This window comes from Carcharodon carcharias, chromosome 15, assembly GCF_017639515.1.
Source record: "Carcharodon carcharias isolate sCarCar2 chromosome 15, sCarCar2.pri, whole genome shotgun sequence".
Classification (NCBI taxonomy): domain Eukaryota; kingdom Metazoa; phylum Chordata; class Chondrichthyes; order Lamniformes; family Lamnidae; genus Carcharodon; species Carcharodon carcharias.
This window is the reverse complement of record NC_054481.1, coordinates 45,234,576-45,253,944: the sequence shown is the minus strand read 5'-3', so window position 1 is coordinate 45,253,944 and position 19,369 is coordinate 45,234,576. Positions and strand designations below refer to the sequence as shown.

The 19,369-nt window shown below is 40.0% G+C and overlaps 1 protein-coding gene across 2 annotated transcripts in view; it reads left to right on the top strand.

Moving 5' to 3' along the window:
- wipi2 (WD repeat domain, phosphoinositide interacting 2) overlaps nt 1–19,369 on the top strand; it is a 66,301-nt gene that overhangs the window by 17,552 nt on the left and 29,380 nt on the right. The window contains exons 2-5 of one of the 2 annotated variants that reach the window (XM_041206199.1): nt 6,934–7,016; nt 9,238–9,407; nt 16,400–16,496; nt 17,190–17,287. In XM_041206199.1, the coding sequence (XP_041062133.1) occupies nt 6,934–7,016; nt 9,238–9,407; nt 16,400–16,496; nt 17,190–17,287 (448 nt within the window). The remainder of the gene's footprint in view (nt 1–6,933; nt 7,017–9,237; nt 9,408–16,399; nt 16,497–17,189; nt 17,288–19,369) is intronic. The other variant, XM_041206200.1, reaches the window with a different exon arrangement.

Sequence of the window (19,369 nt, the reverse complement as noted above, 5' to 3'; positions counted from 1 at the left end):
ATCATAGCTATTACAGAAACATGGCTTAAAGTGGGACAAGAATAGCAGCTCAACATTCCTGTTTACAGGGTTTTCAGATGAGATAGGTGGATAAAAAGGGAGGGGGGGGTGACAATTTTGGTTAGAGAAGCAATTTAAAGCTGTGAGGAGGGATGTTTTTATTCATTCATGGGATGTGGGCTTCGCTGGTTGGGCCAGCATTTATTGCCCATCCCTAGTTGCCCTTGAGAAGGTGGTGATAAGCTGTCTTCTTGAACTGCTGCAGTCCATGTCATGTAGGTACACCCACAGTGCTGTTAGGAAGGGAGTTCCAGGATTTTGACCCAGTGACAGTGAAGGAACAGCAATATATTTCCAAGTCAGTATGGTAAAAGGATCATAAATTGAGGCCATATGGATTTAATTTAGGAACAAACAAGGGGCAGTCACAATATTGGGAGTGTACCATAGACCCTCCAAATAATCAGAGGGAGATAGAAGAGCAAATAAGGACAGTAATAGGGGATTTTAACCACCCCAATGTTAACTGGGATAGTTTTAGTGTGAAAGGACTGGAGGGAACAGAATTCTTAAAGTGCATCTAGGAGAACTTTTTTGGCCTGTATATAGCAAGTCCAACAAGAGAGGGCACAGTTCTGAATGTAGTTTTAGGAAATGAGGCTGGGCAGGTGGAAGGATTATCAGTGTGAGAGCATTTTGGTAGTAGTGATCATAATTCAGTTAGTTTTAACATAATTATGGAAAAGGACAAAGATAAAACAGGAGTTAAAGTTCTAAATTGGGGCAAGGCCAATTTTACTAAGCTGAGGAGTATTTAGTAAAAGTGGACAGGAAACAGCTACTTGAAGGTAAATCAGTGTCAGGGCAGTGGGAGGCATTCAAAGGGGAGATTCAAGGGATTCAGAGTCAACGTACACACAAAGAAAAGAAAACAAAGGGTCATTGTTGATGGATTTTTTTGTGACTGGAAGGCTGTTTCCAGTGGGGTTCCGCAGGGCTCAGTATGACACCCCCTGCTTTTTGTGGTGCATGTTAATGATTTGGATGTAAATGTAGAGGGACTGATCAAGAAGTTTGCAGACAATACAAAAACTGGCCACTCAGTTGGTAACAAGGAGGATTGCTGTAGACTACAAGAAAATATCAATGGACTGGTCAGGTGGGCAGAAAAATGGCAAATGGAATTCAACCCAGAGAAGTGTGAAGTGATGCATTTGGGGAGGTCAAACAAGACAAAGGAGTACACAAATGAGAGGATGCTGGGAGGTGTAGAGGAAATGAGGGACCTCAGAGTGAATATCCACAGATCTCTGAAGGTAGCAGGGCAGGTTGATAAGCTAGTTAAGATGACATATGGAATCCTTTCATTTATTAGCCGAGGCATAGAATGTAAGAGCTGGGAGGTTATGCTGGAGCTAAGATGGTTCCGGGATGGTGACGGCCGTTTTTAGGTGGAGGTTGTTGTTCTGCAGCCTGAGCCGTCTGGCGGCATCAAGGATCCCTGCTGCCGGAGTTATAGCCAGGCCCATGGCATCCACAGGCATTCCAACAGAGGAAGAACAATCGACTGGACCTGAGCAGAAAACATTGCAAGCTATGCAGAAAGGGATGGATCCCTACTGTATCTTCAAGCCTAAAGAGTATGCAGGTACCAAGGAGGATCTTCATATTGAATCTTCAGTCACCGACACGAGGCTGCATTTGTGAATAAGACAACACTGCAATCATTTGGTTCTGGCTGCATTCAGGAAATCCCCAGTGCTGTCCATCCTGTAGATCTCACTATAAGCTTGAGCATCATGAACTTCCCCATTAGCTCTATAACAGTTGCTATTGTGTCTCATCCATAATTTACTTTAAATGATTTAAATACATTGATCTATTTTTGTTTCAAATGAAAATGTGCACTTTACAAAATAAACACCATTAAATATTTAAAAAAATTAGTTAGGCTATGACTTGAGTACTGTGTGCAGTTTTGGTCACCTCATTACAGAAAGGACGTAATTGCATTAGAGAGGGCACAGAGGAGATTTATGAGGATATTGCAGGACTGGAAAATTGCAGCTGTGAGATAAGTTTGGATAGGCTGGGGCTGTTCCCCTTTGAACAGAGGAGGTTGAGGAGAGATTTGATTGAGATGTACAAAATTGTAAGGGGTCTGAATAGAGGGGATGGGAAGGGCCTTTTTACTTTAGCAGAGAGGTCAGTAACTAGGGGCCATAGATTTAAAGTGATTGCTAGAAAGATTAGAGAGGAAATGAGGAAACAATTTTTCACCCAGGGGGTGGTGGGGGCAGAAACCCTCAGCTAATTTAAAAGGTGTCTGGATATGCACCTCCAGTGATGTTACCTGCAGGCCTACAGACCAAATGCTGGAAAGTGGGATTAGGCTGGGTGGCTCGTTTTACAGCTGGTGTGGACACAATGGGCCAAGTGACCTCTTTCATTTTATGAAGTCTTTGTTTTACCAGATGTTAAATTGAATATGTTTGCATCAGTTGCAGTTGTCCTGAAGTGCTGTGAGGCTACCATCATAATGTCATCATTCAAACACTTGTATGTAGAATTTGATGCCTGAGACTTTACCTGAATTATACTACAAACTCTGCATAAATCCAAAGCCACATGGCCATGTGAATAGAGAATCACCTTTTTTTCACTTTGCTGTAGTTTGAGCCTTGATTATTAGCTGACCAAAGGCAGCACATCATTAAAGCAAACAGGATTGCACAGCAGGTCAATCAGCATTGAAAAGGATTAAAGTTTCGGTGGGATGTCTCAGTGAGTTGGAACTTATTGGAATGTGGAACTTGCTCTCACATTGCGTGTTAAGGCAAATAGCAAAGATGCATTTAAGGCAAAGCTAGATAAGTACGTGAAATAAAGGAATAGTAAGTTATACTAATAGGGTCAGATTAATAAGAATGGGAGGAAGCTCGTTTGGAGAATGAACACTGGTCCAGTACTGCTGCAAAATAAACAGTATACAAACCTAGGAGTGCTATTTGATCTTGTAATTTGTAACATGAAGTTGTGTTTGGTAGTTGGTAGTTTTGTGGTTTATAAGATGTGATAGAGCTCAGGAAGTCCACATTTTGGTCTGTGATAGAGCTCAGGAAGTCCACATTTTGGTCTGCGGTAGGGAAAGATAAAATGCTGAAAAACTTTGGCATCCTCTCCTTGAATTGTGTTATAATATTACTGTACTCATTCTCTATTTATAATCTTCTATCCAGTAAAATACACAATTGATCTCTCCCCCCCGCCCCCCCGTGCCCATCTTCAAGGTTGCACGGTCACAATGTACAAGTTGTCTTGTTGCTTGTGATTTTTTAAAACGTTTTAAATAAGCTTTATTGTAACTGACATCAGCTACAGTATCAAGCAACAAAGAAAATGTTTAACATTGCAGTAAAGAATGGTTCTGAGAGAGACGGGTGGAATGTTGATCTCCAGGGAGACAGTTCAAGGGGAGAGAAAATGGAGTGTTAAAGTTTGAGCTTTGGTTTCTTGGTCAGGCTGCGGACACTCCATCACTCCTGCTTCTTAATGTGGTTCTCGATGTGAGCCAGAAACCAGGCTGCAGGGATCAGAATCACAGCAGTCATAACACTTAATCCAATTGTAGCACTTTCAATAGCTCTATCATTACCTCAAATTAACGTTGCCCAGTTAGTACTGCAAAAATTACTCTGTGCAACAACCTGTTGATACTACTGTCATTAAACTGGCCTTTTATTGAATTCAAAATGACTAGAATCTGGGGTTAAAGGGTATCTTCTCCACACAGTTGAGTAGAAAGCACAAATTAATTTTGTTTTGCCTCAGTAAGGTCCAGCAATTGTGATCTAAAGAGTTAATTCATTCCTAGTCACAGGCATTGGTAATAATGCAAATTATTTGAGCCCTTTAGTCGATTTTGTCACAATTCAACAGCTTCCTGCCAAGGATCTTGATTTTTATCTTCCTGTTGTTTAGACATGTCCCATATTTATTGAGGCCTTGAAATAAAGCTGCAGTTTTGGCTAGAGATTATGAAAGTGTATGATTTGCTAGTTGGCCTCTTGCACAGTTTTGTTAATTTTATCTTTCAGGTCACGTTGTCCTTCTGCTTTCCTCCTTTTCTAGTTTAAAAATGAATGTAGGTACAGTAGAGTGCATTCCCAGATTGTGAGAAGTCTATTCCTTTTGTAATTTTACTTGTTTTTAGTTCCAATATCTGAACACTTTCTCTTAGTGATGTGTGTAGTGTGTCTTTTTCTCCCTAACACCTCTTGTATTTGGCTTAGTTATATGGTTGGTGTATAACCTGTTTGTATGTTTTCATTGTTGATTTGCTTAAAGATGTGTATGTTTTCTTTGGCTGTTCTCTTAAACTTTTGAGTTTTTAAATGTCTCTTCAATGTTCAGCTGTGGTCTTGCAGGTTCAGGCATATAATCTTGTTATTCTTGTGCAGGTTATTCTTTGGTTTCCTGTGTTTCCTTAATGTTTTGAATTGGCCAGTCTTTTCCTGTCTGATGCTGTAAACTTTGAGTTTAATTTTTCATTGGGATTCTATTTTTCCATTTGGACTTAACAGGGTTTTCTTGTTAAAATTGATCAGCTGGTGATGAAATTATAATTGGGGATTTAATTTTGCCAAAAAAAAGCATTAACAAAGTAAATACTTGCATTTATATAGCATGATGTATTATCAATACATTTCAAAACTCTGGGCTCTGACTGTAATTAAGTCAGCAACTGCTGCTACTCTTCTGAAACATCAGCGTCTATCAGACGGCAACAAGAGTAATGGCTATTGTTTTTCATTATAGTATTCTATTGCTTTGCATTGGTTTTGGCTGAGGAAAGAATGCTACCCAGGATAACTCACTGTTCCTTTCAAGTTGTTCCATGGGTTGCACAATGTGAAACTAAACAGATCTTTGTATGAAACCATTAAGAAAACAGCTACTGGATCTCTCCTGAAGAAACCACAAGGTTCCAAAATACTGTGGTCCTCCTTCTCATCTATAACGTGCTTTTTATTTTTTCTTTCTTTGGTGTTTTCCCCACTCCCCTTTGTGTTGCTGTGCTTCAGCTTGCTTCTGATGGCACAAGACCTGTACATCAGTAGCAACACGAAAGCAAATCTTTACAGGTTCTGTAAAGGTACTTGCATCTGTTTTTCTTCAATTCTGTGTTGAGCACTGTAGTTCTTTCTTTGTGGCTTCGTGATATGCAACTAATATGTCTAAAAAGTTAATAAGCTTGGACACCCTTGCTCAAACACGTCTTGATTTCCAATTGTCCCCTTTCCCCTGAAGGTTATGCTTATTTACACTTGGTGTTAGCCAGGCTAAACCTGCTTAGCATTTGAAATGTATTATCTTTAGAAATTGTGATACCTTTGAAACTGCAATTCAGTTTGAACATCAGATTTTCTCCCTGCCATCAGTTCCTCTTCCTTATATGCAGAAGTACCATTCCATAAGCAACATCTGCTCTCCACTACAACTCCCTTATGTGTGAGCCTAGAGTGAAAGTGCCAGTAAGTTTTTGAACATGGGGACGTCTTAGACAGACCAACCTTGTAATTCCCTGATATCCACACACCTGCACCTTGCCAGTGTGTCGAAAGCTGGCTGATTTTTTTTTACACTTTCCTACTCTGGCACTGAAATCCACGATCTTCCCAGTTTGTATTGCGAAACACCACATTTTGGTATGGTAGTGCCTTTAACCATTAAGCCAGAGGCAAAGTGGGAAGATTTTGAGCCTTGATTTTTGCTAAGTATTAGATATTTACCACTTGTACCATTGAAATAGTCTGGTTGTGGAGAGTGTGACAAAATGAAAGAATCCTATTTTACCTTTATTGAGGCCCCTTTAAGTCAAACATCAGGTTTCATAAAACTGGCTGCAGCTAGAATCCTGTCCACATTTAACTCGATACAGATGTTGCAAATGTTGCCATTTGTCATTGAGCAATTCACCTTGTGCCATTCCCTGTCTTCTCCTTGCATCTCTGCAATTCTTCCTTTTCAGTTAACAGTCTGATTACCTTTTGAATGCTTCGATTGAACCTGCCTCCACCACACTATCAGGCAGCGTATTCCAGACATTAACCACTTGCTGCGTGTAAAGGTTTTTGCTCATGTTGCTTTTGCTTCTTTTGCCAATTACTTTAAATCTTGAGGGATGATCCATGCTACTTTCAAGCAAATGCAGATTGTGGGATTTGCTTAGTTATGTTTATGACAGCCATTTTATTTTTGCCAAATCCAGGATGTACTAGTTGTTTTTCTTCAGGATGTTTAGTGCTGTTCCATTCAACTCTGGGAGAGTCAGTTTGGAAACTCCCAAGAGATAAAGTTCAGAGTACACTCTTCCTGCACGTAAGAAATACAGGGAACAAAAATCATATGCAAAAAAGTTATTTACAAATAACAGACTTAGCATTTAACTTGAGATCTTTTATTGCGTAACTAACTAGAAGCATTTCTGCAATAAATATGCTCTAATAATGTGATTCACTTACTCATCCTTTTGTTAAAGTAAATTTGCTTAATTGTTTAAGCCTAAAACAAGTTCGGATGTGATGTTGCACCATTATTGAAGAAGAGAGAGAGATTTATGGAGGAACGGATTGCTTACAGCAGCTAAAATAATTAATGGAAAGGTCATTCTGTTCATTATTCTGAGTGAGTTACTGAAGGCTAACCTTGATATCAGGCCTAATGCATTCTCAAAGACAGCTGCAAGAATGGCCTAAGATATGGGAGCTGAGTGCAAAATATGGAAACGACCCACACATGTGGCAGGATAAGTCCTGTCCTCACCTGTATGATTAGATTAAAGTAGCTGTTATTTTGAGCAGCCACTGATTAAAACTGACCTCCTTTCAATTTTCCATTGAAAGTAATCTTTTTTTTTATTTTTAAAAATAGGTCCCTTGCTGTTGGCACCAAATCTGGTTACAAGTTTTTCTCACTTTCATCGGTGGATAAATTAGAACAGATCTATGAATGCAGTAAGTGACCCAAATTGAATTGCAATTGCCCAAAGCTGTTTATGATGCGGTGTAAGTGTAAAAATTGTTGTGTTCCTCATCACTGTATTAATGTAATAACCAAATTACCCACCTCAAGGGGTACGTTATCCTTCTGGTCAGTGGAAATGTTGGCAGTGAGGTAATTAGACCATTCTAATCAATTGTTATGTGAACAACGTTCTCATTTTGGGCAGGGTAGAAATCAAAGATAACCAAAAAAAATTAATTTTAAATAGGCCTCTGGAAATTGGAATGCTTGTATTTTACATGTGGTTGGGGGAAGGGGTGTTCCTCGTAGGAGGATGAATTAAATCAACCCCCATCACAATGATTGTCTCCATTATTACCTCAGTCTATCTTCTGTTAAACCCTCAGCCATGTCTTTGCCACTTACAGGTTTAACTGTTCCAATGCTCTCCTGGTTGTCCTCCCTTCCTCCACCCCCTGTAAATTTCAGAGCATCTAAAACTTTGCTGCCTGTTCTCTATCCCCACTCCAAATATCCGGCTCACCCATTAATCCATCATCCATGCCTTCTCTGATCTACATTGGCTTCTAGTCCCCTAATACCTCAGATTTAAAATTACCATCCCTGTGGTTAAATCCCTTTTTGGAATGGGCCTCTGTGAATTCCTCCACTACTATAATCCCTACATGTAACAAGAACTTGGATTTACATAGCACCTTCTTCAACATAGTAAAATGTCCCACAGGGTTTCACAGGAGTGTTATTAGACAAAATTTGACACACGTCTACATAAGGAGATTTAGGAAAGGTGACCAAGAGCTTGGCCGGAGTGGTAGATTTTAAGGAGCATCTTAAAGGAAAGAGATAGGTAGAAAGAGCGAGCTAGGGAGGGAATTTCAGAAATTAAGCGCTTGGATGGCAGAAGCCAAAGCCACCAATGGTGAGCAAAGGAAACCAGAGATGCGCAAGAGGCTAAAATTAGATGAACACACGTTTCACGGAGCAGTTAGGCCGTGGAGGGATTTGATTAGAAGGATGAGAAATTAAAATTTAGGATGCTCCTGGATGTAAGTCAGCAGACATAGGGACGATGGGTGAAAGGGATTTGGTGAGAGTCAGGTTATGGGCAGCACTGTGGTGCTTGTAAATGGTCTGCATTTTAGTGAGTTCCAGATTAAGGTTGAACATTAATTTTTAGATGCAGAGTAAAGCTTAGGTGTTGCCAACAATGTATTTTTACCCAAGTCTACAAAACACTACCCCCTGCACAGTGCTTGTAGTTCTGCTTATACTAAACATCTCCCTAACCCCCTGAATCAAATCTGTTGGACAGTTTTAAGTGTGGATATTACTCATAGGGGAGCTGGCTTGAGACTGCATATACCAAGTTACATCAAGAACGTTACAGTCAGCAGAAGGAAACTTTTGTAATAGCAGATCTCCTGTGATGATGTTCTGGGTCTGCAGCATGGCTGTGATATTCAGCTGACAACCTGGCCTGCTCATTTAAACTGAGTGCTCAAGTATTGACGATGGTAATTCTTTGAATTATAGTTGATTGTAAATTCTTAAGGTGAATTGGAAATCAGTAGATTGGAAATTTCATGCTCTCCATTAGAAGGACACAGGATGGAAGGCCAGGCTGTTTAAGATCATTTTGCATTTGTAATGCAGTGTATTGTGCCTGCATTAGATTCAAAGTTTTATCTGTCCATATAAACAGTCCTTGTAGCATGCTTTTCCTCTCTGTCATATTGCAAAGAAAAATATATAAAGAAAGGAAATTGTTCAAGGATGCACGTCTACATTTTGACTGATGAATAATATTGTGAGTGTAACTTTGAGAGATCTGTGCCAACGATAGTTCCTTGTATGCAGCTGGGAAGTTAAGAGAATATCGTTGGTTCATGGAACTGAGTGGGAGAATGTTATATTATAAGACAAATGTCCTTTGACCTGGGAGGTTTGTTTATATAAAATGTAATATAATTAGCCCCAGACTCGTGATTTAATTGATTGGCACATGCCCTGATAAATAAAGTTCTTGTGTTTATTATTTGAAATGCCATATGAGTAATGGAATGTCTTTTTGGTAGAGGGGAGTCATTTCAGTTCAGCTGAGTGAGCTACAGTTGATTATACTGCACTGAGTATGTTTAAACAACTGTGATGAAATTAATAAATTGCTGGAAATTAATGTGACTTTTTTTTTTCCTTGATGTCTATTTACAGCTGACACAGAAGATGTATGTATTGTGGAACGACTGTTTTCCAGCAGTCTAGTAGCTATTGTGAGCCTTAAAGCACCCAGAAAGTTGAAGGTTTGTCACTTTAAGAAAGGAACAGAAATCTGCAACTACAGTTATTCCAATACAATCCTGGCAGTCAAACTAAATAGACAGGTGAGGATCTGTGACATAATTTTTCAAAGCCTTCCATTGGGTAATACCAGAGCATAAGGGATCAGTCTTCCCGAAATATATTACTCAAATCTTACTTAAGTATACACTTCCTTAAATGTAACACTTTCCTATCATGATATTTCTGTTACACCTGTTTTGTCATAAGCTTATTTAGGCTTATGTGCCTCTTAGCCCTTCTAGCTTCACTTCTAAGTATCACCCATCAAACTTGTGCAAAAATTGTCCTTTTGTTTGGCACTCTGAGCCAATCTGAGCCTCCCTCTGTGCCCAACTGCTGGTGTGTCTAAACTTCTTTTCCCTCTGCTGATCCTGCCTATCACTAGTCCTTCCCCAAGCACCAAAGCCATCTCATGCTACATAGTTGCCAATCCCTGTTGCTGAACTGCTCCTGAGCGTTTTGCTGCATTTCTTCTTTGCATGGATCAAAAGCAATTTATATGCAGAGTCAGAAATGTCCGCCATTGGTGAGTACTAAAATAGTGCCGTAAAAACTTGTAAGCCATGCAAAGCTCGTTGTCAGCTGATGAACTCAACAGGATGTGCCACCTCTTGGCTCTGGTGGGGGGAAGAGGGGGAGAGTTAATAGCCTAAACACAATGGGAGGGGTGGCTAAAAACACCAGAGAGAGCTGGCCACGTTTCCCAGAGTCCCTACTTTTTAATGTCATTGGCAGACTGTTCTCACAGGTCCAATCTTTAAATTTGACATCAAACTGATGACAAGGATGGTCTTAGAGCTCTCTGCTTCTTTCCTTAATGAAGGCCCAACCAGTTCTCTTTAACTACTACCCTCCTCTGCCTGGCTGACCTTGTTCTGACATTGAACAACTTCTTCAATTCCACTCACTTCCTCCAATTAAATGGTGTTGCTATGTGTACCCACTTGAGTCATGGCAATGCCTGTCTTTTTGTGGGGTACATGGAACATTTCTTGTTCCAGCCCTACTTGGGCCCATTCTCTCAACTCTTATTCTGATACATTGATGACTGTATCGGTGCTGCTTCTAACTCTTGGCCTGAATTGGAAAATTTTCCAATTTCCACCCTTCTCTCACCTTCACATCTCCAGCTCTTCCCTTCCCTCTCTTAAGGATAGGCTAGCAAACAATATTCACTATAAGCCCACTGACTCCCACAGCTACCTTGACTACACTTCCTCACATCCCACTTCCTGTAAGGACTCAGTTCCATTCTGCCAGTTTCTCCTCCTCCATTCTGATGGTGGAACTCCTCATCTTTGTGCTGCTGATATATCTTTTTCCTCAACCGGAAATTCCCCTGTACCATGGTTGACAGGGTCCTCCATTTCACATACTTCTGCCCTCACCTCTTTCCCTCTCTCAGAACTACAAGAAGATTCTACTTGTCCTTACCTTCCACCCCAACATCCTCTGCCACTTCAGCCACCTCTAGTGTGCTGCCACCACCAAACACATCCTCCCCTTTCAGCATGCCAAATGACCTCATCTTTTGCCTGGTCACTTTACAGCTTTTTGGGTTCAACATGGAGCTCAACAGTTTTAGATTGTGATGTCTGCCCCATTTTGTTTCCTTTCTCTTTGTTTTTTTTTTCCTATTTTGTTTTTCTTTCCCTTTGCTTTTGGGCAGCAGCTATTCATGAGCATGCCATTCACACCTCCTGAAGACACATCTTTGTCCTAATTATTTAGGAAGGCAAATGGAATGTTGGCCTTTATTGCAAGGGAGATGAGTGTGAAAGTAAGGATGCCTTGCTACAACTGTACAGGGTCTTGGTGAGGCCATACCACTACATTAATTTCTGGTCTCATTTAAGGAGGAATATACTTGCATTGGAGGCATTTTAGACTAGGTTGATTGCTGGTTTTGAAGGGGTTGACTATGAGAATGCTTGAGTAGGTTGGGCCCATACATATTGGAGTTTAGAAGAATGAAAGGTAAAATTATTGAAACAGGGGAACAGTAAGGGGGTGGTGGTGGGGTTGACAGGGTAGTGCTGTGAGAGAATATTTCCCTTCAAGAGGGAATCCAGAATGAGGAGCATATATTCAGAAGGGGTCCATAAGATCATAAGACGTAGGAGCAGAAGTAGGCCATTCGGCCCATCGAATCTGCTCTGCCATTCAATGAGATCATGACTGATCTGATAATTTTCAACTTCATTTTCCCGACTTTTCCCCATAACCCTTGATTCCCTTACTGATTAAAAACCTGTCTATCTCAGCCTTGAATATACTTAATGACCCAGCCCTCTGCAGTAAAGAATTCCACAGATTCACTACTCTCAGAGAAGAAATTCCTCCTCATCTCTGTTTTAAATGGGCGACCCCTTACTATGAGATTATGCCCTCTAGTCCTAGACTCTCCCACAAGGGGAAACAACCTCTCAGCAACTACCCTGTCAAGCCCCCATAAGAATCTTATGTTTCAATAAGGTTGCCTCTCATTCTCCTAAACTCTAATGAGTACAGGCCCAACTTACTGAACCTCTTCCTCATAAGAAAATCCCTCCATACCCAGGATCAACTCAGTGAACCTTCTCTGGACTGCCTCCAATGCCAGTATATCGTTCCTTAGATAAAAGGACCAAAACTGTTCACAGTATTCTATGTTTGGTCCAACTAGCGCTTTGTATAGATTTATTAAGACTTCTCTTTTTATACTCCATTCCCTTTGAAATAAAGGCCAACATTCCATTTGCCTTCCCTATTACCTGCTGAACGTCTATGCTAGTTTTTTGTGATTCAGGAACAAGGGCCCCCAAATCCCTCTGTGTAGCAGCTTTCTGCAGTCTTTCTCCATTTGAATAATATTCAGCTCCTCTATTCTTACTGTCAAAGTGCATAACCTCACATTTTCCCACATTATATTCCATCTGCCAAGTTTTTGCCCACTCACTTAACCTGTCTACTTCCCTCTGTAGACTCTTTGTGTCATCCTCATTGTTTGCCTCCCCACCTATTTTTTGTCATCCACAAACTTGGCGATAGTACATTCACTTCCTTCATCCAAGTCATTAGTATATATTGTAAATATTTGTGGCCCCAGCACTAATCCTTGTGGCACTCCATTGTTACAGGTTGCCATCCTGAAAATATCCCCCCTTATCCCAACTCTGTCTTCTATCAGTTAGCCAATCCTCTACCCATGCTAACATAATACCCTCAATGCCATGGGCTCTTATCTTGTTAAGTAGCTTTATGTGCGGTAACTTAGTGAACGCCTTTTGAAAATCCAATGTTATGTTACATCTACTGGTTCCCCTTTATCTATCCTGCTTGTTACCTCCTCAAAGAATTCTAATAAGTTTGTCAGGCATGATTTCCCCTTCATGAAGCCATGCTGGCTCTGCTTGATTATATTATGCATTTCTAAGTGCTCTGCTATTATATCCTTTATAATATACTCTAACATCCATCATTGGGAAAATGTTAAGCTAACTGGCCTATAGTTACCTGTTTTTTGTCTCCCTTTTTGAATAAAGGTGTTACATTGGCAGTTTTCGAATCCTGTGGAACTTTTCCAGAATCTAAGGATTCTTGGAAGATTACTGTCAATTATCTCTGTAGCTACTCCCTTTAATACCCTCAGGTGCCACCCATCAGGCCCAGGGGACTCATCAGCCTTTAGCCCCATTAGTTTCCCTGGGGATAGTTATTGTATTTATTACCCCCCCCCCCCCAGCCAGCCTTTTGCCCCTAGATTATTTAGTATTTTTGGAATGCCATTGGTGTCTTCTATCATGAAGACTGATGCATAGTATTTATTCAATTCCTCTGCCGTTTCCTGGCTCCCCATTATTATTTCCTCAGCCTCATTCTCTAAGGAGTCTATGTTCACTTTGGCCTCTCTTCCTTTTTATACATTTAAAGAAGCTCTTACTGTCCATTTTTATATTATTTGCTAGTTTACCCTCAAAGTTTATTTTCTCCCTCTTTATTATTTTTTGATCTCATTTGTTGGTTTTTAAAATGTTCCAAATCTTCTGGCTTCCCACTAATATTTGCCACATTCTATATTTTTTCTTTCAATTTGATACTACCTTTAACTTCCTTGGTTAACCATGGTTGGTTTATCCCCTTCCTAGAATCTTTCTTCCTCACTGCGATATACCTTTGTTATGAGTCATGAACTATTTTCTTAAAAGTTTGCCATTGTTCATCAACCGTCTTTTCTGCTAAACTCCTTTCCCAGTCCACTCCAGCCAGCTCTGCCCTCATTCCTTTGTAATTACCCTTAATTAAGTTTAGCACAGTTGTTTCCGACCCAAGTTTCTCACACTCAAAGTGAATGCTAAATTTAACCATGTTATGGTCACTGTTTCCTAGGGGATTTTTTACTCAGATCATTTATTAAACCTGCCTCATTATGCATTACCAGATCCAAAATAGCCCGATCCCTGGTTGGATCCACAACATATTGTTCTAGGAAACTGTCCCAAATCACTCTATGAATTCTTGCTTATGGCTACCTCTGCCAATTTGATTTTCCCAATCTACATGAAGGTTAAAGTCACCCATGATTAATGTACAGCCTTTTTTACATGCCCTCATTATTTCCTGATTATTCTCTGTCCTACAGTATAGCTACTGCTAGGGGGCCTAGAGACTACTCCCTCCAGTGTCATCTTCCCCTTATTTCTTACCTCCACCCATATTGGATTTAACATCTTCTGACACAAGATCATTTCTTGCTGTCATACTTATTCCATCTCGTACTAATACAGCTACCCCACCACCCTTTCCTTCCTGCCTGTCCTTTTGAAAAGTCACATATTTAAGATGGAGATGAGGAAGAATTTGTTCGGATGGTCATGAATGTTTTGAATTCTGAACCCTAGAGAAGTATGGAGGCTGAGTCGTTGAATATATTCAAGACTGAAATAGACGGGTTTTCGAACTAAAGGGGAGTCGAGGGTTATGGGAAACAGACAGAAAAGTGGAGCTGAGGCCAAGATCAGACAAGCCATGACCTTTTTGAATGGCGGGGCAGGCTCCAGAGGTTATATGGCCTGCTGCTGCTCCTATTTTTTATGTTCTTATGCTACTTGTTCTCTGACCACTCCCTTTGGCCTTGTACCATGAACACTTTGTCATTTAATTTCTCTTACCTTCCACCCTATCACAGACCTACTATTTTGTTCTTTTCCCACCCTCTCTCCTTTCATTTGCTCAAAAGCAATTGCATTTCTAGTTTCTAGTTTTCCAGTTATGAAAGGTTACATACTTGAAATGTTAATTCTTTGTCTCTCCACAGATGCTACCCGACCTGCTGAGTATTTCCAACATTTTCTGCTTTTATTTCCAGCGTCTGCTGTATTTTCATAATGGGTTGATCTGTGTATTAGACTATTGGCAGTGAAGTGAAATGGATGATGGTGATTTTAAGATCGCTATCTCATTGAACTATCACCAGAACCAACAGATGTAACGCTCCTACACAATCTTTGTTTTCATATAAGCTATGCATTGTAGAGTTTCTGGGGTTTTGTGAGGTGTTTTGTTTTCCCTGTCAGAGACTGTGAATTAAATGCTAGTAGTTGAACATTAGTACATAATGTTAGGATTTGGTTAGCCAGGTGGTTAAAGTCTTGATACACTTTCAAGCTTTCATTGACAGAGACATACTTTACATACCACACACCTCCAACCAACCTTTCAGCCTGCTCCTATAACTCTTTTGAGTACAAACACGTTTCCATCTGTTCCTATTCAGATGAAGTTACATTGTTTCATAGTTTGCCATTGTGAGATTTGAGCTCTTGATACTCTTTTTTTGAGTAAACCTGTTTCCATCTGTTTCAGATGAAGTTACATTGTTTCATAGTTTGCCATTGTGAGATTTGAACTCTTAATCTTAGGGTTACAAACCCAGTACCATAACCACTTGGCTATTTAGGCCAAGCTTAGCCTGCTCCTATATATGAGCACCGATGAGCCCTCAATTAATGCCTACCACCTGAATAAAATTAACAAATTGATTAAAAAAAACATGATATCCACATGAATAATGAATATTTGTAATATAATTCTGTAAATTCATTAACTTGCTATTTTTCAGTTGATTATCAGGAAGTCTATAAATGTGAGATAAAGAAATTAAGTGCTTGTCTGTTTTTTGTGTCAGATGATGAAGTTGCTATCTTAATGAATCTTAGAATGAAACAGAAGGCAGCCATTTGGCTCATCGTACCTGTGCCAGCTGTTTGAAAGAGCTATCCAATTAGCCCCAATCCCTGCTCTTTTCCCATATACCAGCAACTTGTTCCTTTTCAAGTATTTATCCAATTTTTATTTGGAAGATATGATTGAATCTGCTTCCACCAACCTTTCAAGCAGTGCATCCTAGATCATAACAATTCACTGCATAATTTTCATTTGCCTATGTTTCTTTGCCAGTTACCTCAAATCTGTGTGCTTTGGTTACAGAACCTTATAAAGTGTTTTCAAGTTTGTTGCTTTTAGAAGTTACACCATGTGTGGTATAACTTATTTATCAATATAAACTGTTGCATAGGTTCAATCTAAACAAAACCAACAGAAAATCTTCTGCAATCAAAACGTATTCTATGGGACATTCATTGGAACAATTATGTCCAGCTGAAATTTGATAGTGGTCTGACTACACTTGGCATGTTGTCATTTAAAGTGGTTAGTAAGAGAACATTTTGTGCTGCATTGGGAATATTTTGTGGCACAAATTTAATAAAAAAGATATTTAGAATGTTCTTGAAAGCATTACATCTGTAGAGGGCTGGTTTACAGCTTTATGCCTTTAAGCACTGACTTTTATAGCTTGCATCTCACATATGATTGTTCCTCAGTCCTTCAATAATTGCATCCCCAATCCCATATGCCGTTAGTGAAAAGGCTTGTAGAGTAGAATTCTGCCAACTCTTTGATTTAAAATACTAGTGGTATTAGTTTTTTTTGTGGTATAAACACGGTGTTGTGGTTCCCTAAGGCTAATATTTTCTTGTTTTCCCTCATGTAGAGATTGATAGTATGCTTGGAAGAGAGTTTATACATTCACAATATCCGAGATATGAAAGTACTGCATACCATCCGAGAAACGCCACCAAACCCCACAGGTAATCCCTACGCAGTAAATATCAGCTATAATACCAAGAGCCGGGATAGTGACTTTATGCACTAGGTTTCTTTTAGAACCACCAGTATGTATTTTCCAGCCAACAACCGCAATGAGCCTATTTAATTAAAAAATAGCATCCAGTATGCACCTATGGGAAAATTATCCATCTTGCATACAAAGTGTTTATCCTACTTGTTTGATTAGCTAAAATATTATAGTTGTAAAAATGCATCAAATCACTCTTAATTGAACAATACCTCAAATGTTACTGAAGAGCTGCAAATCAGCTGCAGGATGTAGGCAGCAAAACAAATACCAAGAAAATCAGATAGTTTCTCAAACTCAACAACTGCTGTTCATGCATAAAATCAGCATTGTACTGTTCAGATTAAGTAAGTCCTATTGCATTGTATTGTATATTTGAACTCATCTTTTATTGCTGGGTTCTGAGTGAGTTCATTGAGTGCAGTGACCTAATTGAGTAAGGTAAGAACAGTGGTTCTCTGTGTGCAAACAAAATCTTGGATGGATTATAAATTGTGCTACATTGTTTTATTCTGGAATTCTCATCAGTTGATTTAGTTAATAAGTGCATAAGCACAGTGCCCTCCCACTTCCCCATTTTACAATGTATATTAAATCCTGAAGCATTTATGAAATTCCTTATTCAAGACGGTTGTGTTATTTTCAGGACTATGTGCACTTTCCATTAATAATGATAATTGCTACCTTGCATACCCTGGGAGTGCAACAATTGGGGAGGTACAGGTCTTCGATACTATCAATCTGGTAAGTTACATATTGAATAGATAAAAACTGATTTAACTGTTTATGTATTTAACTCCTGTATTGTTGAAAAGAGAGACATGTCAAAGTTTGTCATCCTGCACTCATCAGGAGATTTTGTAAGAATACCAATATAAAGGGAAAACAACAATTTATACTGTATGAAAAGAGTGTGCTGATTGGTTGGCAAGTGGGTTCTCATTGATAGAGACGTTGCCATGGAGAATGCACTAATTGGTGACTGACAGTTAACTGCTGAGCGTTGTTTGAAATTTAAACGAAGCAGCTTGGCCCTGATTGGTCAAGGTATTGCCCTGAGGAATGTGTCAGTGAATGGCTGTCACTTGTTTAGCTGCAACAGGCACAATGGTCTGAATTTTTCAGGCGGCCGATGGGGGCAGCCGTGGAGCCAATCGCCGTCCATGATCGACTCTGCGCCACTATTTTACGCGGGTGGGCCAATTAAGGCCTGCCCAGCATAACACGTGAGTCATAGTGCTCAACGCTACCTGTGCAGGTGGGGGGAGGAGAGAGAGCCAGGGCCGTGTGCTTCAATCTCCCTGAGACACGGAGCTGCCTCAGGGAGATTGAATCACTACTGTAAATAATGAATTAAAGGTTTAAAAGTTTATTTAAACATGTTTTTATATTTAGGAAAAATCTTTTATTAAATTAATAAAAGTTTTAGGAAACCTCATCCTGCTTGTGGATGAGGTTTCCTAAAAAAACACAAAGGCCCCTTGGCCTTTTTGCCTGCCTGCCAACTTTAAGATTGGACAGGCAGCGTTAATAATTACCTTAATCAGTTCCTTAATGGCTGCCGTTTACATATCAGCGGGCACGCAGCCGATTCCACGCGCCCGCCGAACAAAGCACTGCGGGACAGCGCGATGATGTCGGGAAGCACGCCTGATGTGTGCACGCTTTTTCTATCTGCAAAGAACAGGGTGCTGTATATTAATATATGTAGCTTCCAGCGCAGGCAAATACACCACACTGCGAGCCCGACTGACAATCTTAAATTGGTTGTCAGTGTAATTCTCAGCACACTGAGGATTATTTAGCAAATGTTGTCCAATCACAGAATCACACCTAATCTGGGACACTGTTTTGAGTTTTGCAAGCACGGGCTGGCTCGGTATGGTCTGTACCTTGCCTGATGCAAACAGTGGCTGGGACATGCTGTTTGATCCGATCCGCCTACATGTGTAGCATCACACTGGCAGTTTAATTCATATACCACATTACCCATTTGTGTGATAGGCAGAACATCTTTTTTGGCTTGACGGGAGCATCCTGTTAGTGGCGAATACCACTTGCATAGTAGCAGCATGGAACAGCTTCACTTGTTGCTCAAATCTTTGAGATACCTTGCCCTTCCAGGATAATCTGAGGCACACTGGAAACGTTTTAGGGCCGAAAGTGACGGCCTTAGGATTGGGAACAGCAGTCCAACTCCTCCTGCCACTGCATTCATTTAGGCATTTTTAACACATTCCTTTTGGGTGCTGACCAGCAGCCCTTTTATGGAACCCAGCTATACACCTAATTCTCCTAAATGAAGCCATTGGTTTGCCAGCTACCTCTGGGCAAGCCAATATTGCAAACAGCAACTCAAAATGGTATTAACCCTACTTGTTTAGGTTATGGACCCATGATACCTATTTTTTTTGTCTCCAACACAATGAGTGGCACACTTTGAGCTTATATTGAGCATGCACTTCCTGCCTGCCATATTGGAAGCTTAGACTCTCATTTAGCCCTGAAAAATTGGTGTAGCATCATCAAATTTCGAAGGTTGTGTCTTTTTAAGAACTTAGCAAAAGATTTTTATAAGAAAAACCTACAGACAGGTTTTAAAACCTATCAGTCCACTTCTGAATTGATGGATAAAAATGGTGGGTCTCCTATAATTTACCATAATTAGGGTTACAATAATTCCAATATGATGATGGATAAAGATGCAAGTTTTAGTTGACAGAAGATTGCTTATGAAAACTATTTTCAAACTGGGAACACAAGTAAAAGTGTTACTAGAAGGCCCAAGCTGTCAATATGGCTCTCACCATTATCATATAAACAAAA